Source organism: Myotis lucifugus, unplaced genomic scaffold (genome assembly GCF_000147115.1).
Source record: "Myotis lucifugus unplaced genomic scaffold, Myoluc2.0 scaffold_438, whole genome shotgun sequence".
Classification (NCBI taxonomy): domain Eukaryota; kingdom Metazoa; phylum Chordata; class Mammalia; order Chiroptera; family Vespertilionidae; genus Myotis; species Myotis lucifugus.
In genome coordinates, this window is record NW_005871486.1 from 192,054 (window position 1) to 217,220 (window position 25,167).

The 25,167-nt window shown below is 42.0% G+C and overlaps 1 protein-coding gene and 1 non-coding gene across 6 annotated transcripts; both read left to right on the forward strand.

The window, feature by feature from the left end:
- SNRNP40 (small nuclear ribonucleoprotein U5 subunit 40) lies at positions 1 to 24,511 on the forward strand. Of its 5 annotated transcripts, XM_023744230.1 has the most exons (11): positions 83 to 221; positions 915 to 1,150; positions 2,796 to 2,925; positions 4,401 to 4,494; positions 5,645 to 5,810; positions 12,802 to 12,924; positions 15,770 to 15,890; positions 17,921 to 18,003; positions 19,219 to 19,280; positions 23,044 to 23,211; positions 23,496 to 24,029. In XM_023744230.1, exons 3-11 carry the CDS (start codon positions 2,832 to 2,834, stop codon positions 23,527 to 23,529), a joined length of 945 nt encoding a protein of 314 aa, XP_023599998.1. In that variant the 5' UTR covers positions 83 to 221; positions 915 to 1,150; positions 2,796 to 2,831; the 3' UTR covers positions 23,530 to 24,029. The 5 variants fall into 5 exon arrangements, with proteins under 5 accessions (XP_023599995.1, XP_014323746.1, XP_006102956.1 ...); XM_023744227.1 differs by lacking the exon at positions 915 to 1,150 and having other exon boundaries at positions 1 to 221; XM_006102894.3 differs by lacking the exons at positions 915 to 1,150; positions 23,496 to 24,029 and adding an exon at positions 24,036 to 24,511 and having other exon boundaries at positions 3 to 221; positions 23,044 to 23,147.
- On the forward strand, positions 2,006 to 2,134 carry LOC111823272. Its single transcript, XR_002826299.1, has one exon. It is a non-coding gene; the product is annotated as a small nucleolar RNA SNORA11 (small nucleolar RNA).
- Positions 24,512 to 25,167: the final 656 nt, after the last annotated feature.

Genomic DNA, 25,167 nt, shown 5'->3' on the forward strand with positions numbered 1-25,167 from the left:
GTCGGAACCAGTCGCGCGGAGGCTGAGGGTGTCGGCGCGGTCGGTCCGTGGCGGTGCAGAGGAGAGCGGCTACCGCCATGATTGAACAACAGAAGCGCAAGGGTCCGGAGTTGCCGCTGGTTCCCGTCAAGAGGCAGCGGCATGAGCTCATGTTGGGAGCGGCGGGGTCGGGCCCTGGAGCGGGACAGCAGCCCCCGGCGCCGGGAGCTCTGCTGCAAGCGGTGAGTGAAGGAGCAGGCGGCCTTCGGCCCGCAGCTCATCTGCCTCCTCTGAGAGCTACACCGGGTGGTCCCGCATCGGCCCTTCCCGCCTACTGCGGGGCGGCACGAGAATCTCTATCTGGAGTTAAGGCAGGAAAACACTGTAAAAGCGGTCGACGTCCTGCGGATACTCCATACGTTTCCCTGTTTGACAGCCGTTTTCAGCGTCTCGATCTCCCTGTGAGATGGCGTTAGAATTAAAGTTCAGGATCCTTATTTTGACCTCAAAATCAAGACCGAGGTTTTCGTATCCTAAATCTTACAGGGATTCAGCATAGAGTAAACATTCAGAAAAGTTGCACGAGTGCGAGGATGGAGAATGAATGAATGAATGAATGAATGAGGGAAGAAATGAAATTAATGATCTGGCTCACTTTGGCCAAGTTGTTTTTCTCTTTATTTCTCTACACTATTAACAACTCAAGAATAGTTAACATTCATTGAGCCCTTGTACTGAGTTATTTTATTTTAAATGAAAACTCCATTAATCTTGGTAACAGCCTAAGAGTTAGGGACTGTTATTCCATTTTGTAGATGGGAAGACAAACTCTTACCTGATAGTGATAGAAACATCTTAAATCCAGACCCTATGTTTTGGTTTTTTTTACATTTCTTGTAAGATAGAGGTAGTGATCATACCTCTCCTTCTATTAGCCTCAGATGAAGAAGCACGAGTCCTCTCAACTCCTCAAGCAGCGGGTTAGCCAATCCGGCTGGCACCGTTTCAAAATAGACCTACACACTGCTACCACTTGTGCCACCTCCATCCCTAGCTCCTGATCTGAGCTATTATCTCACCTGGCATTGCAGTAGGGTCCTAACTGGTATTCCTGTTTCTGCTCCTGGGCCGTCAGTCTGTTCTCAAACCAGCAGCCAGAGGACTCCTAAAGGTCAGATTCTGTTACGCTTTGCTGAAAACTTTCGGTGGCTTTCCACTTCACTCACTGTAAAACCAAAATCCTTACAACCTTTTGCCCTTTTTGCCTCTATCTCTCTGATCTACCAATTGTCCATGGCTCACACTTGCTCCAGTCACACTGGTTTCCATGCTCCTGCCTGAAAGTGTTTGCATTTGCTGCTTCCTCTACCGGAGTCCTCTTCCAAATGTTCATCTGGCTTATAGACGCAGCTCTTCCAGATCTTTCCTCAAATATCACTTTTTTAGTGCAGGCTTTCCTGGTCCCCTTTAAATTGCAATGCCCAGTACTTATTAACCCACATTGCTGTGTTTTTCTTCAAAGCACCTACAACCATCTGTATATTTTACTTGTTTTCTCTCTATTGTGATTGACCCACGTCCTGCGTGGTTCAGGGTTTGGGCTCTGGAGAAGGGGCCGCACGCAAATGACAGAGGAGACAAGAAATAATAATTTGGAAATTGGGCGGGTGCACGGTGCATAGCTCTGACCTTTGCCAGGGCTCAGGGGTCACCAGCATTCCGGGCTCCTTGTCCACACCTCTCTGCTAGTGAAGACAATGGGCGGCTTCCCACACTCTATCCCTCCTCTTTCTGCTTCTCACTCAAAAGCAAACTCCGTTTATTTTCCTAATGCCTACAACAGTGCCTGGCACATAGTATTTTTTTTTTTTTTTAATAAATGAGTAAGCTGGAAACTACTGAAGAGATTTGGGGATTATTAATAATGTACTTGTTCATCTACCTAACAAATATGAATATCAGCCCAGGTTCCAGCATATTACCCAAGCCTAGACTTAATGTCAAGATCATAATCAAAAGTCCTTTCCCGATGTGGAGAGAGCAGAGTGCCTGAAGAGTGACTCCTCTGTGATTAACACATCCAACAGCAACTTGGGCTTACTCCTCACAGGTGGCAGGATACTATGACCTTCCTGTGACATTATGCCCTCTACATGGAAAAAAAAAAAAGGCCTTTCCCCAATAATCTGTACCCTGAACTGTTGCTCAGTTCCATCATTCACTCATTCATTAAATGAGCTAGAGATTGGGAAAAGAATGTTGAATGACACAGGCAGGATCCCTGCATTCACAAAGCTTCTTGTCTAGTGAGGAAAAAGGCAACATAAGTAAACCAATACACCAGGAGGGAATTTCAGGTGATGATCAGTGCAGTGAGGGGATACAGTAGGGTTAGTGGAATACAGAGGGGAGATCGGGCGCTGCTTGAGTTCGAATGATCAAGGAAAGACTTTCTAAACGGAAAACGTTTGAAAAGAGCCAAACAGGAAAATCTAGGGCAAGGGGATTCCTGTCAGGGGCAACACGGGTAAAGATCCCGAGGTAGAAATGAGTTTAACATGTTTGAGCAATTAGAAGTTGGCTATGAGACAGGAGCAGGATGAGGGGTAGGAAAGTTGGTAAAGCAGGCAGACACTGGTAATTTCAGCAGGAAAGTATCAAATTGGAGGCATAAGTTGTGAGAAGAGTTGCAATTCTCTAGATCAGGAGAAATCCACTCATTGTTTCCCTTGCCTTTTCCCTACATCCACTCCCGTAATTTTCAGCTTCCTTTGCCAATATGCAATGACTATCTTGTATTTCTCTTTTTTGTTTAGGGGCCTCCAAGATGTTCCTCCCTTCAAGCCCCAATCATGCTTCTCTCAGGACATGAAGGGGAAGTGTACTGCTGCAAGTTTCACCCCAATGGATCCACCTTAGCATCTGCAGGATTCGACCGACTGATATGTAAGGCATAGTGTTCATAGTGTTTGAATCTGGAATAATCGCTATCTGCCAAGTAGTGATTTTTATTTTAATATATTTTATTGATTTTTTACAGAGAGGAAGGGAGAGAGATAGAGAGTTAGAAACATTGATCAGCTGCCTCCTTCACATCTCCCACTGGGGATGTGCCCGCAACCCAGGTACATGCCCTTGTCCGGAATCGAACCCGGGACCTTTCAGTCCACAGGCCGACGCTCTATCCACTGAGCCAAACCGGTTTCAGCAGTGATTATTTTTTTAAAACCTTTGGTGCCACAGAAGGTATCAGTCTGATTTGGTCACATAACAAACTACATGGTCGTGAAAATGCTGAATGATCTTGATTGGAGAACTCAGAGTCCATGTGGTAAATACGGAAGGAATTATGTTACTGGTTGGAAAGTGAGTTGCTCTAGTTTGAGAATATCTTCCTCATGGAGGTGAATCTTGAGCTGATTTAGCCAGATAAGAATTCTAGGCTTAAAGATGAATGGGCGTAATAAAGAAAAAGAGACCATTTCTTTTCTCCAAAGGCAAGAGGCCCTCCTCTTGGTTCACTCTCAGAATCTTAGCATATGGGAAGGAAGGGGGACTCTTAAAGTGGCAACTCACTTAGATTATCTATACAACATTAGGATCTGCTACCAGATTCTCAACTCCTAGTCAGGAAAACCCATTTTTTAAGAAATAGGTAGAGAAAATCACTTTGGGGAAGTCATGAGAAAAAGTGAAAAAGAAGGTAACAGAAGCCTCTGACTTTATTTCTCCTGCCATCATTTGCTGCACTGTGAGATGAAATTAACTCTTTGCTTATAACTCTGTACCTCAGGGTGGATGATAATTGTCTGTTTTGATGTAGGTGTTCTAGTTCTATGATCCTTAAACTTTCTGGTGGCCAAGCATCTGGAAGGCTTAGGCATCTTTGTAGAACATCCATAACTACCTATATGTACCTTATAATGTATAGAGGTGTTCCTTAATAATTCTCATTAATTTTACTCCTCGCTAGAACAAGCTCACTGTGGATAGCAACTGTGTCTATTCATTTACCTCGTTTTATCCCAGGACCTGGCATGTTATAGGTACTTACTACATGTGGATTAAGTAAATGTCGGGTAAAATCATTGCATGTGACCTTCAAGTCATTTGCGGCTTCCTCGGTTTTCCATAAGTGTTGCCATTTTGCAGTCTATTTATATTCATAGGAGATGAGCAATAGTGAATGTCAGCTTTTTTAATATAGGAAATTAAGGCTTAAAAAATTGTATCCATTACCTTATAAAATGTGAAAATATTGCATTATTTTTGTTACAGTGTTGGGAAAATTGGCACAGCTGGTAGAACCAATAGTGTTCTAAGCACTATTGTTCTGGTAAATTCATAGGTACCCTTTCCATGCCCAGTAATACATTTCCTTTTGCCTAGCAGTGCTCATAGAATTCCTGTCTTCCTAACAGTGTTGTGGAATGTCTATGGTGACTGTGATAACTATGCAACATTGAAGGGGCACAGTGGAGCAGTGATGGAACTGCATTATAACACGGATGGCAGGTGAGTGTTCTGCATAGTAGAATGACGGCTGCTACTTACACTAATTCTTCTTGGCATCCTTTCACATTTTATCCTTGAGTTTTCTCTCTCAGGAGACCATGCTATCAAAAACTGCTGCGTTTGGGCAATTGCTTTATTCTATCACTGTCACGCCAAGTAAGGTGTTATTGCTCCTTGTAGGCATTTAAAAATACATCATCTCTGTCATCTAATATGTCAACATCTCAGACAAATTTATTCTTTCTTAAGACATAAAACAAAGTAATTTTTATATGTATAAATTAGCTATTTTTATTATGAAAGTAATAAAATATTATTTTGAGAAACTAAGACAAAAAAACAGAACAAGGAAAAAATAGCCCATATTCCTGCCAGTCCAAAGAGAATAACTTAATATTATGATACATTTTTTATCAAGCCTTTTTCCTACTCTAAACTGTTTGGTTTTTACTTATATGTTAGAGCTACGTTTACGATCTTGTCTGCTGCTTTTTCCCTTAACATTATTCACCTAACATGCTATTTATCATAAACATTTTAATGATTGCATAATTTTAGAATAATTACAAATAATATAGAAATGTGTTTATAAAAGGCATTAATCCCATTGGGTATTTCAGTAAATAGTCATTGTTTTAAACTTCTGATCTGAAAAAACTTGGGTTCCCTGAATCAACTGGTACATAGCCTTGTATAAACTTATGAATTGTCCTCAGAGACAAAATAAAAACTTTGATTTTTAGGGGAAAGGTTGGAGTTGCTGAGCCATTGGGTTAAGAATTGCTAGTCTCTCTTACTTCTGCAGCAAGGAGTGATTAAATATTTCCAAGTGGGAGAATGTCTTCTGTATAAAGTCTTATCTATCACAAAGAAGGAAAAGATTAAGAAAACTGCTGTATTAAATGTTTACTCTATCATGGGTACTGATACAAGGAAATCCTTTTTACTAGGGTAGACCTTATAACGGATCTAAAGCACCAATAGGATTTTGGTAGATAGGGCGAGACAGGCATTCCAGCATCATGTGCCAGACTGTCAGAGGACATGTCAATGATCTTAAAGGGTTGGGCACATTTTGGTAAGTGGGGAAGATAGATTGCTGGGGTTCGTATTCACTTACTTCTTTTTTGTTCTTCCTCTTACCTTCTAGTATGCTCTTCTCAGCATCCACAGATAAAACTGTGGCAGTGTGGGATAGTGAAACAGGTGAGAGGGTTAAAAGGCTGAAAGGACATACTTCCTTTGTGAATTCCTGTTATCCGGCCAGGAGGGGCCCCCAGCTTGTCTGCACTGGCAGTGATGATGGTACAGTTAAGGTGGGTGATGTTGTCTCTCTGAGTGTTGCAATTTCTGAGGTGACATAATGTGTACTTTATCTTGCCTTACCCTCTGTGTTGTACCCTCCTCGCTACAACTTTGTTTTAGCAGTCATTTCCCAAAACAGATGCTTTAAGTATCTAACAGAATAATATTAGAACCAAATCAAACCATTGTGACTTGGATTAAAATGGACCACCTGAATTGGATTCTTGGCTCAGCTGTTTACTTAGTTGTGTGGTCTTAGGCAGTTTTTCTTATCCTCAGTTTCTCGATCTTTACGATGGTGATAGTAGTATCATGTCTTACAAGGCTATTGTGAAAGTAGTCAGCATAAAGAAAGGTCAGTACATGGCTTAGTAACACAGGATGGGATCCTAAAGGTCATTTGGTCCAATGATTTCCAACCTGTGTGCATATCAGAATCACTCAAAGAATCTGTTAAAAACAAAAAACAACCAGATTCTGATTCGGTAGGTCTGAAGTGAGGCTTTTTTTTTTTTTTTAATTAAGACTATTTTTAAAGCAGTTGTAGGTTCACAGCAAAATCGAGGGAAAGATATAGAGATTTCCCATATGTCCACTCTCCCACATATGCACAGCCTCCCCCAGAGTGGCACATTTGTTACGATTGATGAACCTACATTGACACATCATAATTACCCAAAGTCCATAGTTTACATTAGGGTTCACTTTTAGTGTTGTACATTCAATGGGTATGGACAAATGTATAATGACATGTATTCATCACTATGGTATTATACAGAGTATTTTCACTGCCCTAAAAATCCTCTTTGCTCTGCCTATTCATCCCTTCCAAGCCCTGGCAACCATTGATCATTTTACTATTTCCATAATTTTGCCTTTCCCAGAATGTCATATAGTTAGAATTATACAATATATAGCTTTTTCAGATTAGCTTCTTTCTCTTAGTAATATGCATTTAAGATTCCTCTATGTCTTTTCATGGCTTGATAGCTCATTTCTTTTTAGTGCTGAATAATATTCCATTATTTATGTATTTACCTACTGAAGGACATCTTGGTTGCTTCCAAGAGTTGGCAATTATGAATAAAGCTGCTGTAAACATTCATGTGCAGGTTGTGTGAACCTACATTTTCAGCTCCTGTGGGTAACTGTCAAGGAGTGCAATTGCTGGAACGTATCATAAGAGTATGTTTAGCCCTGACTGGGGTGGCTTGGTTGGAGCAACATCCCATACACCCAAAGGTCGCAGGTTCAATTCCTAGTCAGGGCACATACCCAGGTTGTGGGTTCAATCCCCAGTGTGGGAGGCAACTGATGAATGTTCTCTCATATTGATGTCTCTCTCCCTTCCTCTCTCTCTAAAATCAATAAAAGTGTGTCCTCGGGTGAGGGCTTTAAAAAAAACAGTATGTTTTAGTGGGCCAGAGTAGCATATCAGAGCCCAAGTGAGGTGAGGAGGGCATCCACACAGGACAGGGTAGGCAGCCTGGGGAACTGGAGGATGAGGAAGGAGGCGCTGCCCAGAATGGAGAGTCAATGCCCTAGTGGGGTAAAAGGATCATCTACACGTTGGTGAAGGAGATAATATAGTGTCAGAACCTGAGCCGAGGGTGCCCAAACGGGGCAGGTGTCTGAGGCTGAGCAGGATGAAGATGGCATCCCTAGGGAAGGGCAGCCTAGAGAGGGGCATTAAAGCCCAAGCAGAGTGAAGAGGGTGTTTGTTCACACAGAGGGATGACCCAAATGGGATGAGAAAGGGGTGCACATACAGTTAGCTGAGAATGGGAATCACGGTTCAGGAAAAAGGGTATCTATTCAGGGGAAGGGTGGAAGAGGATATGGGAGGTTGGTTATACAGGAAGCTTGATCAAATAAGTATAATGGGAAATAGACTACTCACCATCAGAGAGAGGAGTTACCAATACTGAAGTAGAGAAAACAAAAATGCATCGTGTGTTGTTGGTATCAAATTGGAATTATCAGTGTGAATTTAAGACATTCAATATACAAACAAATAGATATAGAAAAAAAATGAATGTAGATGTGTGTGTATACCTATGTATACATATACTTTCTAACTAACCACTGAGAGGGTTTAGGAATAACACCCCAACAGCAATGAGCACATCTGCTCAGGTCGTGGCCTTTAAAGTACCATTTTCCACTAAAAAGAACCAGCGCGCCTTTTAGGACTGGGCAGGGAAAGTACTAGGTGAGCCTTGAACATCTTATGCAAGAAAGCTTGTCAAAGAACATCTTAATCAAATTATCAAATTGGACTTTATTAGTAACTAGAGGCCTGGTGCACAAAATTATCCATCTTTTTTAAAAATTTTTATGATTAATGCTGCTATAAACATTCATGGTCAAGTGTTTGAACACCTATTTTCATTTCCCTTGGAATATATCTAGGAGTCTGGTTGCTGGGACATATGGTAATTCTATGTTTAACTTTTTGAGGGACATCCAAAGTTTTCTGTAGCAGCCTCATCATTTTACATTCTCATCAGCAATGTATGAGATTTTTTCAATGTAAGAATCCCCGATTTTTTTACATCCTCGCCAACACTTGTTATTTTCTGTGTGGGTTTGTTACTGTTATTGATATTGTTACATCTTAATGAGTGTGAACTGGTACCCAATTATTGTTTTGATTTTTATTTATGATGTTGAGATCTTTTCATGTGCTTATTGGCCCTTGTTATATTTTCTGAAGAGAAATTTTTTTTAATGTTTTTATATATTTTAGAGAGAAAGGTAGAGGGAGAGTTAGGAACATCACTGATGAGAGAATCATTGATTGGCTACCTACTGCACTCCCTCTGAGGATCAAGCCCACAATCCAGGCATGTGCCCTGACTGGGAGTTGAATTGTGACCTCCTGGTTCATAGGTTGATGTTCAGCCACTGAGCCACACCAGCTGCACCTGAAGAGAAATAGTTATTCAAGTCCTTGCCTATTTATTAATTGGGCTTGTTGTATTTTTGTCATTGAGGTATAATAGTTCTTTGTCTGGATACTAGACCTTTCTCAGATATGTGATTTGCAAATATTTTCTCCCATTGGCAGTTATTTCATTTTCATGATACTCTCCTTTGATGTACCACAGTTTTCTGTTTTTATTAAGTCTAATTTATCTATTTCTTCTTTTGTCACTTGTACTTTTGTTGTCATCCTATCTAATAATAGACAAACATGGTAATTGACCGTACCTTCGCTATGCCTCCCATCGGCTAATCAGCACGATATGCAAATTAACCACCAACAAAGATGGCTGCTAATTTGCATACTGCAGGCAGGGTGGGACAGCGCCATCCTGCCTGCCCCGCCACCATCTGGGCCTGCTATTTGAGACCCGGGGCGGTGAGGCGGGACAGTGCCATCCTGCCTACCCTGCCACCATCCGGGCCTGCTATCTGCGACCCAAGGCGGCGGGCATCCATGTGCGACCCGACCCGGGGCAGCCGGGCGGTGTAGCAGTGATCGGCCAGCTCGCCCTGCCTCCATCCAGGCATCCTGTGTACGCCCCAACCCGGGGCGGCCGGGCGGGGCAGCAGCGATTGGCCGGCCCGCCCAGGGCATCCCGTATGCGACCCAACCCCCAGATCGGCCCTGCCGTGTGTGCGACCCGGGGAGGCGGGGCAGGCACCAAGGGATCGGGCCTGCCATCTTCCACCCGGGGAGCGAGCCTAAGCCAGCAGGTGGTTATCTCCCGAGAGGTCCCAGACTGTGAGAGGGCACAAGTGGGGCTGAGGGACACTCCCCCCTTTCCTCCTCCCCCGCCAGTACACAAATTTTTGTGCACCAGGCCTCTAGTATCTAATAATTCATTGCCATATCCATGGTCATGAAGATTTATCCTTTTGTTCTCTTCTAAGAATTTTATAGTTTTAGCTTCTTTTTTAAAAAAATATATTTCTTTATTGATTTCAGAGAGGAAGGGAGGAGAGAGAGATAGAAACATCAATGATGAGAGAGAATCATTGATCGGCTGCCTCCTGTACACCCCCTACTGGGGATCAAACCCGCAACCCAGGCATGTGCCCTTGGCCGAAATCAAACGTGGGACCCTTCAGTCCGCAGGCTGATGCTTTATCCACTGAGCCAAGCCGGCTAGGGCTATAGTTTTTTTTTTGTTGTTTTGTTTTTTAATATATTTTATTGATTTTTTACAGAGAGGAAGGAGAGGGATAGAGAGTTAGAAACATCGATGAGAGAGAAACATCGATCAGCTGCCTCCTGCACGCCCCCCACTGGGGATGTGCCCGCAACCAAGGTACATGCCCTTGACCGGAATTGAACCCAGGACCCTTGAGTCCGCAGGCCGACGCTCTATCCACTGAGCCAAACCGGTTCTGGCTAGGGCTATAGTTTTAGCTTTTACATTTAAGTCTTTGATTCATGTCAAGTTAAATTTGACATGTGTGAGGTAAGGGTCTAGCTCAGGGGTGGGCAAACTTTTTGACTCGAGGGCCACAATGGGTTCTTAAACTGGACCGGAGGGCCGGAACAAAAGCATGGATGGAGTGTTTGTGTGAACTAATATAAATTCAAAGTAAACATCATTACATAAAAGGGTACGGTCTTTTTTTTTTTTTTTTTAGTTTTATTCATTTCAAACGGGCCGGATCCGGCCTGTGGGCCGTAGTTTGCCCACGGCTGGTCTAGCTTCAACTGATTATCCAGTTGTCCCAGGGCCACTTGTGAAAAAACTATTAATTTCTTTCATCTGTATGGGCTATACTTTTTGCTGCTTCTTTGCCTCATAATTTTTTTGTTGAAAACTAGACATTTGAATATTATAATACTAGAGGCCCACCGCGCAAAATCACGGGGGACCCAGTGTCAAGTCCCCACCCACCCGCGCATGCAGCCCCGACCACCTTGAAGACAGTTGTGGACGGAGATAAGAATAGTTTCCTGCCCTAACCTTTCCTTCTCAGGAGCACTTAAATTGACCTTCGTTAGAAGATAAGAATTGAACAGAGCAACACTTACTTGTTCCCATGAAGAAATCATATGACATTCAGCAGGTGCCTTTTGGCGTTTGGTTGTGATGGCTGATGGCATCACGACCATGGGGTTTTTATAATAGAGACTAGAGGCCCGGTGCACAAAAATTTGTGCACTTGGGCCCTCTCACAGTCTGGGACCCCTCAGGAGATAACCACCTGCTTCTGGCTTAGGCCCGCTCCCCGGGTGGCAGATGGCAGGCCCGATCCCTTGGTGCCTGTCCCACCTCCCCAGGTTGCGCACACAGCAGGGCCCATCCGGGGGTTGGGGCACCGCCCCGGGTAGGGTCGCACACGGGATGCCTGGATGGAGGCCCAGCGGGCTGGCCGATCACTGCTGCACCACCCGCCGCCCCGGGGCGCAGATAACAGGCCCGGATGGCGGCAGGGTAGGCAGGATGGCGCTGTCCCGCCCCACCGCCCCAGGTCGCAAATAGCAGGCCCAGATGGCGGCGGGGCAGTTGGGATGGCGCTGTCCCACCCTGCCTGCGGTATGCAAATTAGCCGCCATCTTTGTTGGCAGTTAATTTGCATATCATGCTGATTGGCCCATGGGAGGCGTAGCAAAGGTACGGTCAATTACCATGTTTGTCTATTAGATAGGATGGCAATTTGGGAAATTAGATTCTCCTCAGGGTTTGTTGTTGCTGCTTGTTGTAGCTATTATTTATTTAGTGAATTTTCTGGTGTAATTTTATAAATTTGCTTATAGCCACTGAAGTCTCTTATTTCATTAGTTTAGTGGTTTGCCAGTGGTTGGGCAAAGATTTCCTTAATGGGGCTCGGGGGGAGAAAGGCAGAGAGGGGAGACTCTCCTAGTCTTTGCAGATTGGCTGTGTATATTTGAAGGGGCCTGCCTTCACCTCTCAGCCAGGCAGTTCCAACTCTGCATTAGCCTTCATTTCCTGCTTTTACAGAGCCTACAGGTGAGAGTGTGGGGCCTTCTCAGTTATTTTCTGAGCATGTTCGCAGCCATGGGCATGCACATGACCTTTAGAGTCCCAGGAATGTGTTACAGCTTTTCAAAGCCTCTCCTGTGTTCCAAGTTGTCTCATTCTCCCACTTTCAGTCTCCAGCTGTTTGGCTGTCTTTTGTTTGCCCAAACTGTTAGTCCTTGCTTCAGCAAGCAGAGGCTAGTGCATTATTTGCCTGTAAATGTTTTGGAAAAATACCTCTGCCTCGGGAGAGTTCCAGGTTAGGCAAAATACAGGAAAAGCCTTTGAGCTCATCCTTCAGGGTGCCACCAGACAGGTAAAAACAACCACGTTCTTTAAGAATAAGGAATAAGGTCCATTTTGTTCCTTTCTATCCTGGGAACCTATACTGGGAATATGGGCTGTTGTCTTCAGAGGTATTGTTGAGTTAGGGGATGGAACCAGGGTAAGTTAAAACACTACAAAACTCTTCCTAAGACACGGTTTATTTTTCCTTCATTAGATGTTTGCCTGGTTGCTATAAATTTTTTATTAGTTTCTAGAATTCTGATAGAGTTGATTCTGCTAGTTTTTTTGCTAGGTAATTCTCTGCTTTTGTGGAGGGACAGTCTTTTAGAATTCCCTACTCTGCAGTTTTTGCTGATGTAACTTCCTCTGTCTATGTACATATTTTTTAATGTGAGTTGCAGCCTACTAATAAGATAAGATCTACCATTTGAACACACTGGTCTAGTTAATATCCTTGCTGTGCTAAGGATATGTGAACTAAGCAGATATAGGATTTCCACTCTAAGGGCATATTGATTAACTATGTTTATTTAAATTTTAACAAAGGATTCTGAAAATATAACCAAAGTGATTTGTTTCACCAACCTTCAGATACACTGGCAAAATTGTGGTCACTTCTCACCGTGTTCCTAGGATACCCAAAGAAGTTTCTGAACAGGCCCTTAATAGAGATGGATTCACCTCTACAAAGTCCTTGGGCTAAAGGGTGTATTATGCAATTACTTCTTAAAGTGCTGTTATTATAGACTCTTCTGTTCTGCTTCAGCTTTGGGACATCCGGAAGAAAGCAGCCATCCAGACATTTCAGAATACCTACCAGGTGTTAGCTGTGACCTTCAATGACACAAGCGATCAGATTATTTCGGGTGGAATAGACAATGATATCAAGGTATGTTTGGTGTTTATGTTACATTTCCCTTTCACTATCTTTACAGAGGAGAATCTTTTCAAACTTCTGAGATTGTGGTAGCTTGCACCTAATAACAATGAGAAGGAACTTATGAATTTAGATCTTTTTTTCTGTCCTATCTTCATTGAATTCCTAAGTCAAGGGTTGCTCCTATAAATGCATCTAACACAGTGGTTCTCAACCTACTGGCCCTTTAAATACAGTTCCTCATGTTGTGACCCAACCATAAAATTATTTTTGTTGCTACTTCGTACCTGTAATGTTGCTACTGTTATGAATCGTAATGTAAATATCTGATATGCAGGATGGTCTTAGGCGACCCCTGTGAAAGGGTCGTTCGACCGCCAATGGGGTCGCGACCCACAGGTTGAGAACCGCTGATCTAACACTTAGGTAGCGCTTACTTTGTGTCACGCATTGCTCTTAGTGCTTTATGTTATTAATTCATTTAATTGTCTGTTTTCACACATTATTTTTGCCTAGGAATACTCTTCTACTTTGTTGAAGTAAAAAAAGTACAGTGGGGCCTTGACTTACGAGTTTAATTCGTTCCGTGATTGACTTACGAGTTTAATTCGTTCCGTGATGGAGTTCGTAACTCAGATTACTCGTATGTCAAATCATTAAAGTGAACAAGTGAGACACGTGATGCTGGGCTGATGTGGCGTTCACTGTGACGTTCGCTGCGCCAACTAGTGGTGGGGTATCTGAAGCTGGCTCATAACCCGAATTTTAGCTCGCAGCTCAAAGCAAAAAATCGGCCGAGAGACGGCTCGTATCTCGAAAAACTCGTTAGTCGGGACACTCGTAAGTCAAGGCCCCACTGTATCTCTTCTTTCATACCTTGCCCAAGTGTTTGGGAGCAGAGATTGTGTCTTTTTTTTTTTCTTTTCTTAATCAATTACCTTCCACTAATGAGATGCAAAATATTTTGCTTAAGCCCAGTTGGTGTGGCTCAGTGGTTGAGTGTCGACCCATGAACCAGGAGGTCACAGTTTGGATCCTAATCAGGGCACATGCCCAGGTTGTGGGCTTGATCCCCAACCGTAGGGAGTGTGCAGGAGACAGCTGATCAGTGATTCTCTCTCATCATTGATGTTTCTCTCTCTCTCTCTCTCTCTCTCTCTCTCTCTCTATCTCTCTCTCTCTCTCTCTCTCTCTCCCTCTCTCTTCCTCTCCCTTCTCTCTCTAAAGTCTTAAATTAGTGCCCTACTCACTCTTTCTGTGGCAAATCCCAATACATTTAGGCCTGCACAAATACCATGTGCAGGCCCTAAGGGGGAAAGTCTGGAAATAGCACTCAAGTGCTGTGAGAAATGGTGAATTGCATTCTCTCTTGGTTGTTATAAAGCTAAAGATTTCTGCAGTGCCTTCTCTGAAGAAGAGGAACAGTAGCTTGAATAAAAAAGTGTCAGCCATTTTAAGTTTTCTTGATTATTGAGCCAACACACATCTTGACAAAAAAATGATTGAATATAAAGTATGTTGGATTCCACACATGAATGAACTATTGATGGGGAAGTGGAGTTGTCTGCCTTGTGTATTGCTTTGACAACACCAAACTCATTTCTAGTTTATCTTAATATTTGACATTTCTAGATGAGGCACATGCCTTAGCTGCTAAAAGGGACAGCAGAATTTTTTTTTAACTTAGAAAAACTACATGGCAATATTAAATCAATTTTAGAGGAAATTTTGTACAATACCAACGATTCTTTTTGTGTATGACATTCCAGACCATTTCTATTTTCTTTTATATATTTTCACATCATTACAGTCTATGTAAATATAAATATTGTTTTGTATTTTTTTTATTTGCTTAATAGCTCACATTTTTACATTTGGTCTTCAGAGTTATTTTTAGGAGTAGCTTGATGATACCTACCAGTTACTGAGGGCCTTCTGTATGCTAGGCATATATATGCTAAGCATTTCTTGTTTTATGTTGTTTTGTTTTTCTTAATCCTCACCTGGGGATATTTTTCCATTGATTTTTAGAGATAGTGGAAGGGAGGGCGAAAGACAGAGGGAAACATCTATGTGAGAGAGACACATCCATTAGTTGCCTTCTGCATGCACCAAGGCTGGTCTAGGGATCAAACCTGCATCCGAGGTACATGCCCTTGACCGGAATGTGTTGATGAGCCATAACCATATATTTTTTTCTGTTTGACATTAAGTTTCTTCCAACTGAAATGTTTCTCTTATCTTTCCTACACAGACATATTTATTCTTTTAATAAATATGCTTTTCTATCATGTATATGTGTGTGCATATATGTAATATATGAAATTAAGTGAAAAATTTTAATTCTCTGTATCTTTGCATACTACCTTATTTTATGCATTTTATATGCAATCATAATGTCTTTTATATAACATGGTTACTTGTTTTTATATAGTTTATTTTTAATTGCTAAGAATCATAGTTTAAGCATTTTTAAAAATACGTTTTTATTGATTTCAGAGAGGAAAGGAGAGGGAGAGATAGAAACATTGATGAAGAGAGAGAATCATTGATCGGCTGCCTCCTGCATGCCCTACACTGGGGATTGAGCCCACAATCCAGGCATGTGCCCTGACTGGGAATTGAACCATGACCTCCTGGTTCATAGATTGTTAGTTTATCTTAATATTTGACATTTATTTGTTTGTAACTATCTAGTCAAATATAGTAGCTTGACTCCCTTTTTAGAAAGAGGAGTTTTTTTCTCTTTGATAGAAATCCTATATTTTGTGATAAAGTAATTCTTGCTCTAGAGCCAGTTTAAGAAGGAATACCAATTTCTCAACTTGATTTTTGAGAGCACCTTTTTGTTTTGTAGGTCTGGGACCTGCGTCAAAACAAGCTGACCTACACCATGAGAGGCCATGCAGATTCAGTGACTGGCCTGAGTTTAAGTTCTGAGGGCTCTTACCTTCTGTCCAATGCAATGGACAATACAGGTAACTTTGGAAAGGAAAGCATTCCAAATGCCTACAGAAAGTGGGCACCAGGTGTTAGAAATGTGTGCTGGGCCCAGCTGGCGTGGTTCAGTGGTTGAGCGTCGACTATGAACCAGGTTCAGTTCCCGGTCAGGGCACGTGCCCGGCTCCATCCCCAGTGTGGGGCATGCAGGAGGCAGCCAATCCATGATTCTCTCTCATCATTGATGTTTTTATCTCTCCCTCTCTCTTCCTCTCTGAAATCAATAAAAACATTATTTTTAAATGTGTGCTAGGATAAATAAGGATCCAAGGATCGAGTCAGGATGGCTCACAGACTTTCACCAGAGCAATTAGGAGAACACATAATAGAAAAAGGATTCTAGTCCCAAATCTGCCACCTAATCCCTGAGCAACTTTGCACATAACACTTCTTCTCTCAGCATCAGTTTCTACACTGATAAAGAAGAGGACTGGACTTTACTTCTAAGGCCCATTTTAGCTGTGGTGTGCTGTGAATCCAAGGCTGTATGGGTTCAAGCAAGATACAAGAAACTTTTGATTTGTTTTTTGAAAAAGATGAGAGCTCTCAGGCATTTTCAGAGAGCACCAACTCGGATGATCGAAAGACCTATTGAACCTCAGTTATGCTCCTTCTGCCGTGTCTTCCTTCCCCGCTCCAAAGCATTGTTGTGACAAGAGACCCTCATGAAAACATCTCAACATTCTGAGTTTACGCACACTCTTGTCTTGGCTTGTTTTTGAGTTGTTGGGTAGGAGGATGGGGTAGCAGAAAAGGAGGATGACTTGTTGGATTATATGCTTAATATTTTTGGAAATACCCCTTTGGTACACAAGTTCATAGGCTTGTTGGGAGGTGGTGTTTTCACTGACATTTTGTAATGAAAACAGTGCCTAGCGCTCAATGTGTGCTCAATAAATATTAGTTGAGTGCATGAACATTCTTTACCTTCTGACTGTATTGTCAGCTCTGTAGCACACTTTTATGCATAGCTTTGCCTTTTTATGCCTCTCTGACTTGAAGGATTATTTTTTTCACACTGCTCACTGTGGGTATTTATACATATATTCTGGTTTCAATGGATTTACCATTGACTGAATCTAGCATTGTTTACAGTAAGGAAAGATGAGATTCCCTAAATGGTTATTAAATTAAGAAGAGGAATTTCTTGTTATGGCTATATAATAAAATTACAAATTCTTCATTTTTGTTTATTGCCTCCAATCTTTTAGAGCCCTTTCACATATATCATCTTATTTGATCTTTAAAATACTCTTGCTAATACCTTTTTACAGAAGAGACCAAAACACAAAGAACCTTGCTATTTATCTGATACCACCCATATATGTGGTATAGCTAAAATTAGAATCAAAGTTCACTTTCTGATTCTTGGTACAGTGCTCTTTTAATATATATATTTGACCTTGTTCAAGTTTAGATTGCCAGGTGCCCCTCTGAGCAAATTTATAAAAGGTTAGTCCTGAGTTTGATTTTTATAGATTGAATGTCACAGTAGTCAATGATGGTTAGATTGTCATATCAAAGCTTTGCTAAATGTGACTCTTTGGGTTGGCAGAGGAATCATTTGCAAAATGTTCTGTTGAAATCAGTGTCACACCCAAGTATTCTCTGTTGCAAATCCCCAGCAGTGTGTTTGACATTTCTCCTTCCTGCCCCCTCAGCTTTCCTCTGTGCCCATAGGCCCGTTAATGGGACTTGAATGTATTTTATTCCTCTTAGCAAAAGGAAAGAGCCTTACCAGGCAGCATTGTTCCATGTTAACCTCCTCCCCCCAGGAAATAGCATCTGTCGATTTCAGCTGGGTGCTCAGAGGGCCTCTGGCTGATAACTTTTATTTTACCTTTTATTTTCATACAAAAATAGCTTTTAAGCAAAATGCAAAAATAACTTTTGACACTGAATGAAGAGGGACCTGAGTATATTTTTTTCTTTGTAACTGTAGATTTTAATGGTTTATAGATTCAGACTTGGCTGACAACTGTTTTGCTTGGTTTATTTGAATTTGTAGTGCGGGTCTGGGATGTCCGGCCATTTGCTCCCAAAGAGAGATGTGTCAAGATATTTCAAGGAAATGTGCACAACTTTGAAAAGGTGAGTTCTGCATAGCAAAGGAGTTCTGTCCTTTTGATTCAAAGAAACATTTACGATTGTGCTAAGGTGCAGTATCTACATATATCAATATGTTGTACACCTAATACAATGTTATGTTAGTTTTATCTCAATTTAAATTTTAAAAGAGAGATGGTGCTGAGGCTAGAGATCAGTAGCTCTACTAACGGGCTGCATTCCAGTAACACTGTTCTCCATCGAAACTGTCCTTGCTGGAAATACAAGTAGTAGAAGGATAGGGTAGAAGGCAATCGCGTAGATAAGTGGTGATGGTGCCAACCCTCCAATTTAGGATTTCCAACTTCAACAAGACACTCCTATCCTTTTAATTCCTTGGTAACTTTAACCCTCTTAGTTTAGTGTTCCAAATGGGATCCAGGCTCCCATGGCTATTTCCCAGACAACCTCTGTCACCTCCCAGTGACCAGCTGTTAGAGCCCTGAGAATACATCTCTATCTGCAGTAAGCACCGTGGCCCAAGTTCTGAGAGACAGAAATGTTTTCTAAACTCGCAAAGTCCAGGTCAGCTCTTGAAAGCAGCTTTTCCCCAAAATAATTTGATAATAGAGACTAATGGTTTTCTTTTGAGATCCCGTTAAGGGTTTTTGACTTTGTGAATGAAATTTTATTTTTTTGTTGGATTTGGTTTTCTTTTCCTTCAAGATAAAGTTTTTAATGAGGCCGAAGCCGGTTTGGCTCAGTGGATGGAGCGTCGGCCTGCGGACTGAAAGGTCCCAGGTTCGATTCCGGTCAAGGGCATGTACCTGGGTTGCGGGCACATCCCCAGTGGGAGATGTGCAGGAGGCAGCTGGTCGATGTTTCTCTCTCATCGATGTTTCTGGCTCTCTATCTCTCTCCCTTCCTCTCTGTAAAAAATCAATAAAATATATTTAAAAAAAAAAAAAAGTTTTTAATGAGGATCAAGGTAAATGGAGCAAAAGGAGCCTCCATTTGTAGGTAGAACAAAATTTTGTTACTATAAATTAAGCATTTTCTAAAGTTGGCTTTTATGTGGTATGAAATGATGCCAGTATGCTGTCTTGGGCCACAAAATATAAAATAATTGCTGATCATCTTTCTGGGGAGAATAATTAAAACTCAAGAAATTTTAAAGTCTCTCAGTGATTCTGTAGTCTAACAAAGAGGGGTTTGGTACATTACTATATTCATTGGATTCCTGCTTATTCATTATTGTAGAATCTTCTGAGATGTTCTTGGTCACCTGATGGAAGCAAGATAGCAGCTGGCTCAGCTGACAGGTAAGGATTACCGGGAGTGTGGCAAAGAATGATAGAGCTGCCCAGCTAGTGTGGCTCAGTGGTTGAGTGTCAACGCATGCACCAAGAGGTGGCTGATTCCTGGTTAGGGCACATGCCCAGGTTGTAGGATCGATCCCCAGTGTGGGGTGTGCAGGAGGCAGCCAATCCTTGTTGATGTTTCTCTCTTATCCATGTTTCTTTCTCTCCCTCTCCCTTCCTCTCTCTCTAAAATCAAATCAATAAAAAACATAAAAAAGAAGAAAATAATGATGCTGGTATCTTTACATGTTTAATACATGTAATCACCTCTCTCTGTTATGCCTATAAACTTGTCATGGTCCTCTCTCTCCCTTACCTCTTGGGCATAACAAATTCCTCTTTGTTTTGTGCTGTTGTCACACTTTGTACACCTAACCTTTATTAGCATTTATTGCATCTTATAGTAAGTAGGGCACCCCAGTACATTATTTGCTCCTAGAGGTCAGAGAATGAATCTTAGTCATCTCTGAACCCAGGGCAGTGTTTGACCTATTCTAAGCATTAGTAATATTATATGAATGAATTCCTAGCCTAAGGTTGGCAGTCAAATTTTACCCTGCATATGGTGACCTATACTTGGGAGGGAGTCAGAGGTTGAATCGGGATGTCCAGGGGCCCAGGCTGTTGGGCCACAGATGTGGGAAGCCCTCTGGTGACAGTCTCTGGGTTTAGCTCCCATCTTTCTCCCCTTTAGGGATTTTCCTGCCACCCTGCTGAAACAGGCACCATCCTATAAACACGAAGCCTTTCCTGGGCTAGATTGGGTCTTCAACATGTCCGGTGTCTTCTGTTTGTGGCCCGAGCACAGCCATAGAGAAACCTCATTTTGGTCTGTCCTACACCTTTATATCTGTGAACATACCTGAAGATTCCAGAGTTTGCTTCTTTTTTTTCTGGCAAGTTTAATGCCAGGAAAAATGAACAAACAAGTATTCAGCTATTTTCTGGGGAGGGAAGGGCTCCTGGTGGTTTAGAGAACTGCCTTAAAGAGAGAATCTAAGAGGTTTTCAGTTGTCAGGTTGCTAAAGATCTTAAACAGATCTACAACATGAGATGTATCTTGCATTCTGACAGAGGAAGAACCATTCTAAGTATTTTTACATTATTTTTAGCATATTTGCCTAAGCTTTTCTTCTGATAGGTTTGTTTCCTAAGCTTTTCTTCTGATCGGTTTGTTTCTGACATTCATTGGCCCTGACTTTCAATGTCCTCTCTCCCCACTGTTCCTTTAAAAGTCTGCTTGTCTACCTGCTGGGGTTGGCCGGATTTCACAGGCCTCCTCGCCAATTAGTCCGAAGTCAGCAAGCAGCTCTGTTACATAAAGAGCCTGGTTCCTGCCGAACATTGCCATGCCAAAGCAACGAGAGGACATGGAACCCCTCTAAATTTAGCATCTAATTGGCAGCCATGGGGAGTGATGCCTTGAAGTAAACCTTTGGAGGTCTGGGGTTCTGCTGGCCTATAAGTACCTGGGAAATGTAACTTTCCTCAGAAAACTGCTTTTCAGCTTGGCCTAGATTTGGCAAATTTCCCCTCTCTACTTACAAATCACCTCCCTCCTCATGTTCAGACTTGAAACCCTTCAAAATTCCCATCACAGACTACGGGAAGACTGGCCAGTCTTTCCACTATGAGCGATTTATTTAACCTCTTGTTTCATATGATTGTATGTTGATAATTGATATCGATTGTGTTTGTCATAGCAATAGCTATCATTCATTTTGTGTGCCAGGCATTTTGCATACATTATCTTATTCTCTCAACCAATATTATGTGAGACCAATATTATCTCCATACAACTAAGGCAGCGGTTCTTAACCTGTGGGTCGCGACCCCTTTGGCGGTCGAATGACCCTTTCACAGGGGTCGCCTAAGACCATCCGGCATATCAGATATTTACATTACAATTCATAACAGTAGCAACATTACAGTTATGAAGTAGCAACGAAAATAATTTTATGGTTGGGTCACACCATGAGGAACTATATTTAAAGGGCCAGAGAAGTTAAATAAATAAATTCTCTAAAATTACTTAGCTATTAAATAGTTGCACTGAGAATTGAACCCAGGTCTTTCTGACTCCAGAGCTCATGTACTTTTTAACCATGGCACCTCGTCCTCAGCTGGATTAATGAGGACAGTGACTTGTGCTTGGCAGGAAAAAAGACAGTAGGGAGAGCATGAGCATCAGAGCCAAGGAGTCTGTAGACAGAGAGGGTTCCTGCTTCTCTTCCATCTTGCTTGGAACTTTTGTTTAGTTCCTGTGGAGCCTAGCTCTTGAGAACTAAACAGTATCATTCCGAAGCTCTTCCTGTTTATTTGCATTTTAGACTAAAAGTGTTTACTGTCACATCAGAACTAGGCATTTTATAATCAAGTACTGGTGAGTGTTCCCTTTTAAGTGTTGACCGAACAAAACAAATGTGTAACTTTGTATAACCTGTTTGAAAACCATGAGCCCTTTAAATGTACCAACAGGTTCTTTTTGCATGGTAATATGAAGATAATATCTCTTCATTTTACCTTCAGCTTAAAATGACCCAAGGAAGGTTGAGGGTCAAAGGAACTTCTTTATTGGGGGGTGTGGGGAGACAAGGTGTTTGAGGGGTTTAAGCAAAAGGAGAGTACTGGAATATATTAAGAGTGCCGATTTTAGTTCTGACACTGATGAACGGTGTCAACTTGGAAAAGTCACTATACCGTAGTTTTCTTATCTGTTAAATGAGGTCAGACTAGCTGATTTCTGTTGGCCCCTTCCCATGCTAGTATTCTTTCTGCTCATGAATTCAGTGCAAGATTTGGGTCAAGTGTATATTTGGGTTATGTTTATGTAGCACAAATTTCCTGTCCTTCTCTGGCTATGTGATGTGAATACTAGAAGTTCAGTTGCCTCTACAACCTAGGCTCCAACCTACCATGAATTGGGTTACCTTGAAGACCTTTCTGGATGCATGTGATGTTAATGATAGCCTAATTATATGGGTGCTTTTTGAGGAAGATTTCTTATGTTTAAAAATACCAGTAAGGCCTATATGTAGAGAGCGCCTGGGAAGGCACATGAGCATTTCTTTAATTATTGTCAGCTGAATCCAGTGGCGTTGGCAGAGCCCCATCCTGGAAACACGCCTTACCAGAGGCAGGAGTGTTGTCAGCTTGACCTTCAGCCCAAGTGCCAAGGGGTGGGTTTCATTATCTAAATCCAGCCAAGCACCAGGAATGAATACCACTCAGGCCCACACAAGGCCCATCTATATTTTTGGCTCTTCCTATTTCTCCACTCAGTTGCTCAAGGACAGGTCCATGCCTAATTCAAAATCTGTATTCTTAGTTTCTAAAAGTCAGAATACAATTCAATAAACATGGGTTAATAAATAAATAGTTGCTGCCCAGCCGGGTGTAGCTCAGCGGTTGAGCGTCGACCCAGGAACCAAGAGGTCGAGGGTTTGATTCCTGGTCAGGGCATATGCCCAGGTTGCGGGCTCGATCCCCAGTGTGGGGCATGCAGGAGGCAACCAATCAATGATTCTCTCTCATCATTGATGTTTCTATCTCTGTTTCCCTCTCCCTTCCTCTCTGACATCAATAAAAATATATTTTAAAAAATAAAAATAAAAATAAATAAATAAATAAATAAATAGTTGCTTCCATTTTCCTTAAAAAGCCATGCTTCAACCTACCCTCAGCCCTGAAAGGCCTTAGCTTTGTTCTTTGTGATGCCTTGCAGGTTTGTGTACGTGTGGGATACAACAAGCAGGAGGATTTTGTATAAGCTTCCGGGCCACGCTGGCTCCATCAATGAAGTGGCTTTCCACCCTGACGAGCCCATCAGTAAGTCTGTCCTGACTCTGGGGAAAAGGAAACTATGGGAATCTCCCAAAAAGAGCCCTGAGAATACAGTGGGGCCTTGACTTACGAGTGTCACGACTAACGAGTTTTTCAAGATACGAGCCAGCTCTTGGCCGATTTTTTGCTTTGAGTTTCGAGCTAAAATTCGGGTTATGAGCCAGCTTCAGATACCCCACCGCTAGTTGGCGCAGCAAACGTCACAGTGAACGCCACAATATCAGCCCAGCATCACGTGTCTCACTCGTTCACTTTAAGATTTGACATACCGAGTAATTTGAGTTACGAGCTCCGTCACGGAACGAATTAAACTCGTAAGTCAAGGCCCCACTGTACAGAGGCAAAGTTGGATGTCTGTTTTCTGTGAATGTCCATGCAAACATTCTTTATGGGTATCAATAATAGTCACCACTGTTTTAAGTGGTGAGGGTAAGAGCAATGTTTCACTTTATAACTTAACCCACATTTTATTGGCTAGCCAATCATTTTGTAAATAGTGGGCCTTTAATTTAAGGAGAAAATGTAACTTTCTCTAGGGCTAAGCTCATTTACAAAATGGAAGCACCAACATTGATTTTTCTGTTCTAGAATGACTGAGGAAGTCTTTTTCTTAGGGTTTTACTGACAAGAGACATCGAGATTTAGAGCCTGGTAATGTATTTCCCATAGCACAGTCCACCCTCGTGATTTCGAGAGGATGTGGATTGAAAAGCAGGCTGCAGTTTCCTGTGAATGGTGTTTAGGAGGAGGGGGGTTTAAGCTAAATCCAATTGCTCTTTTATACCAAAATTGGCTCTTGAAATAAGAGCCCTTGAGCACCAAGTCTCCTTGAGCCTTCATTATTTCCAGTTATTCTCTATTCTCTCACCTCAGTTCTCTCAGCATCCAGTGACAAGAGACTGTATATGGGGGAGATCCAGTGAAGATCAGAAATGGAAGACTTCAGGGCTGCTTGACCTCAGGCTGCATCCGTGGCATCAAGTGGTGCCCAAGCCAGCATCCTCCCTTCAGATGAAGATCTAGAAACCAGTAGGAGGTGGCCGTATTCCAACAACCACATGCATCTCATTTCACCAGGATGGATGATTAAAGCAAGCTTACAGAGGCCTCTAAAAACCACCTGCCACATTTCAGGGACTGTTTGGTTTTTTCTTCTTTACTTTTTATTTCTTCAAAAGGGCAGACATTGGTTGGTTTGTAGCTTCCTGTTTTCTCATCCAGATTGAAGACAGGGAATGTGACTGAAATTTGCTTATTGGGGGTTTATTTTAATTATTGGCTTGTATATTTTATTTGTGTTTCTCTGAGTCATTTTGTATTAAAAGCCAAATAGATGCCTTTTTACAAGAGCCATGTAGATTGAATTTATTGCTGTCTTTTCTTTGATACTTGACCTGAGCAGTAAATCTGAGCAGGACATGATATGGACAGGTGACATTCCAGTTAAACTTCCAGGAAGCTGTTTACTGGGATGTTTTGGGCTTTTCCCCCTTTTATGTGTTTTTTGGTTCACCATACTCATTCCCATGTAAATGACAGAATATCAGTAACAAGTACTGCTCTCCTATTAGGAACATAGCATCAAACTCAACTCGAAGGAATATGAGAAAGTTTTAGTGTAACTGGGTCATGACATTGAGACTTATGATTCTACCTATTGTCTCTTTTCCCTAAATTGAGAGTGGTATTAAGAAATGCTAGGTCCGGCCCTAGCTGGTTTGGCTGAGTGGATAGAGCGTCAGCCTGGGGACTGAAGGGTCCCAGGTTCGATTCTGGTCAAGGGCACATGCCTGGGTTGTGAGCTTGATCCCCAGTGGGGGACGTGCAGGAGGCAACCATCATTGATGTTTCTATCTCTCCCTCTCCCTTCCCTTCTGAAATCAATAAAGATATATTTTTTAAAAAGAAAGAAAGAAACACTAGGTCTGGCCTTAGCTGGTTTGACTTAGTGGCTAGAATGTTGGCCTGTGGATAAAAGGGTGCCGGGTTCAATTCCGGTCAAGGA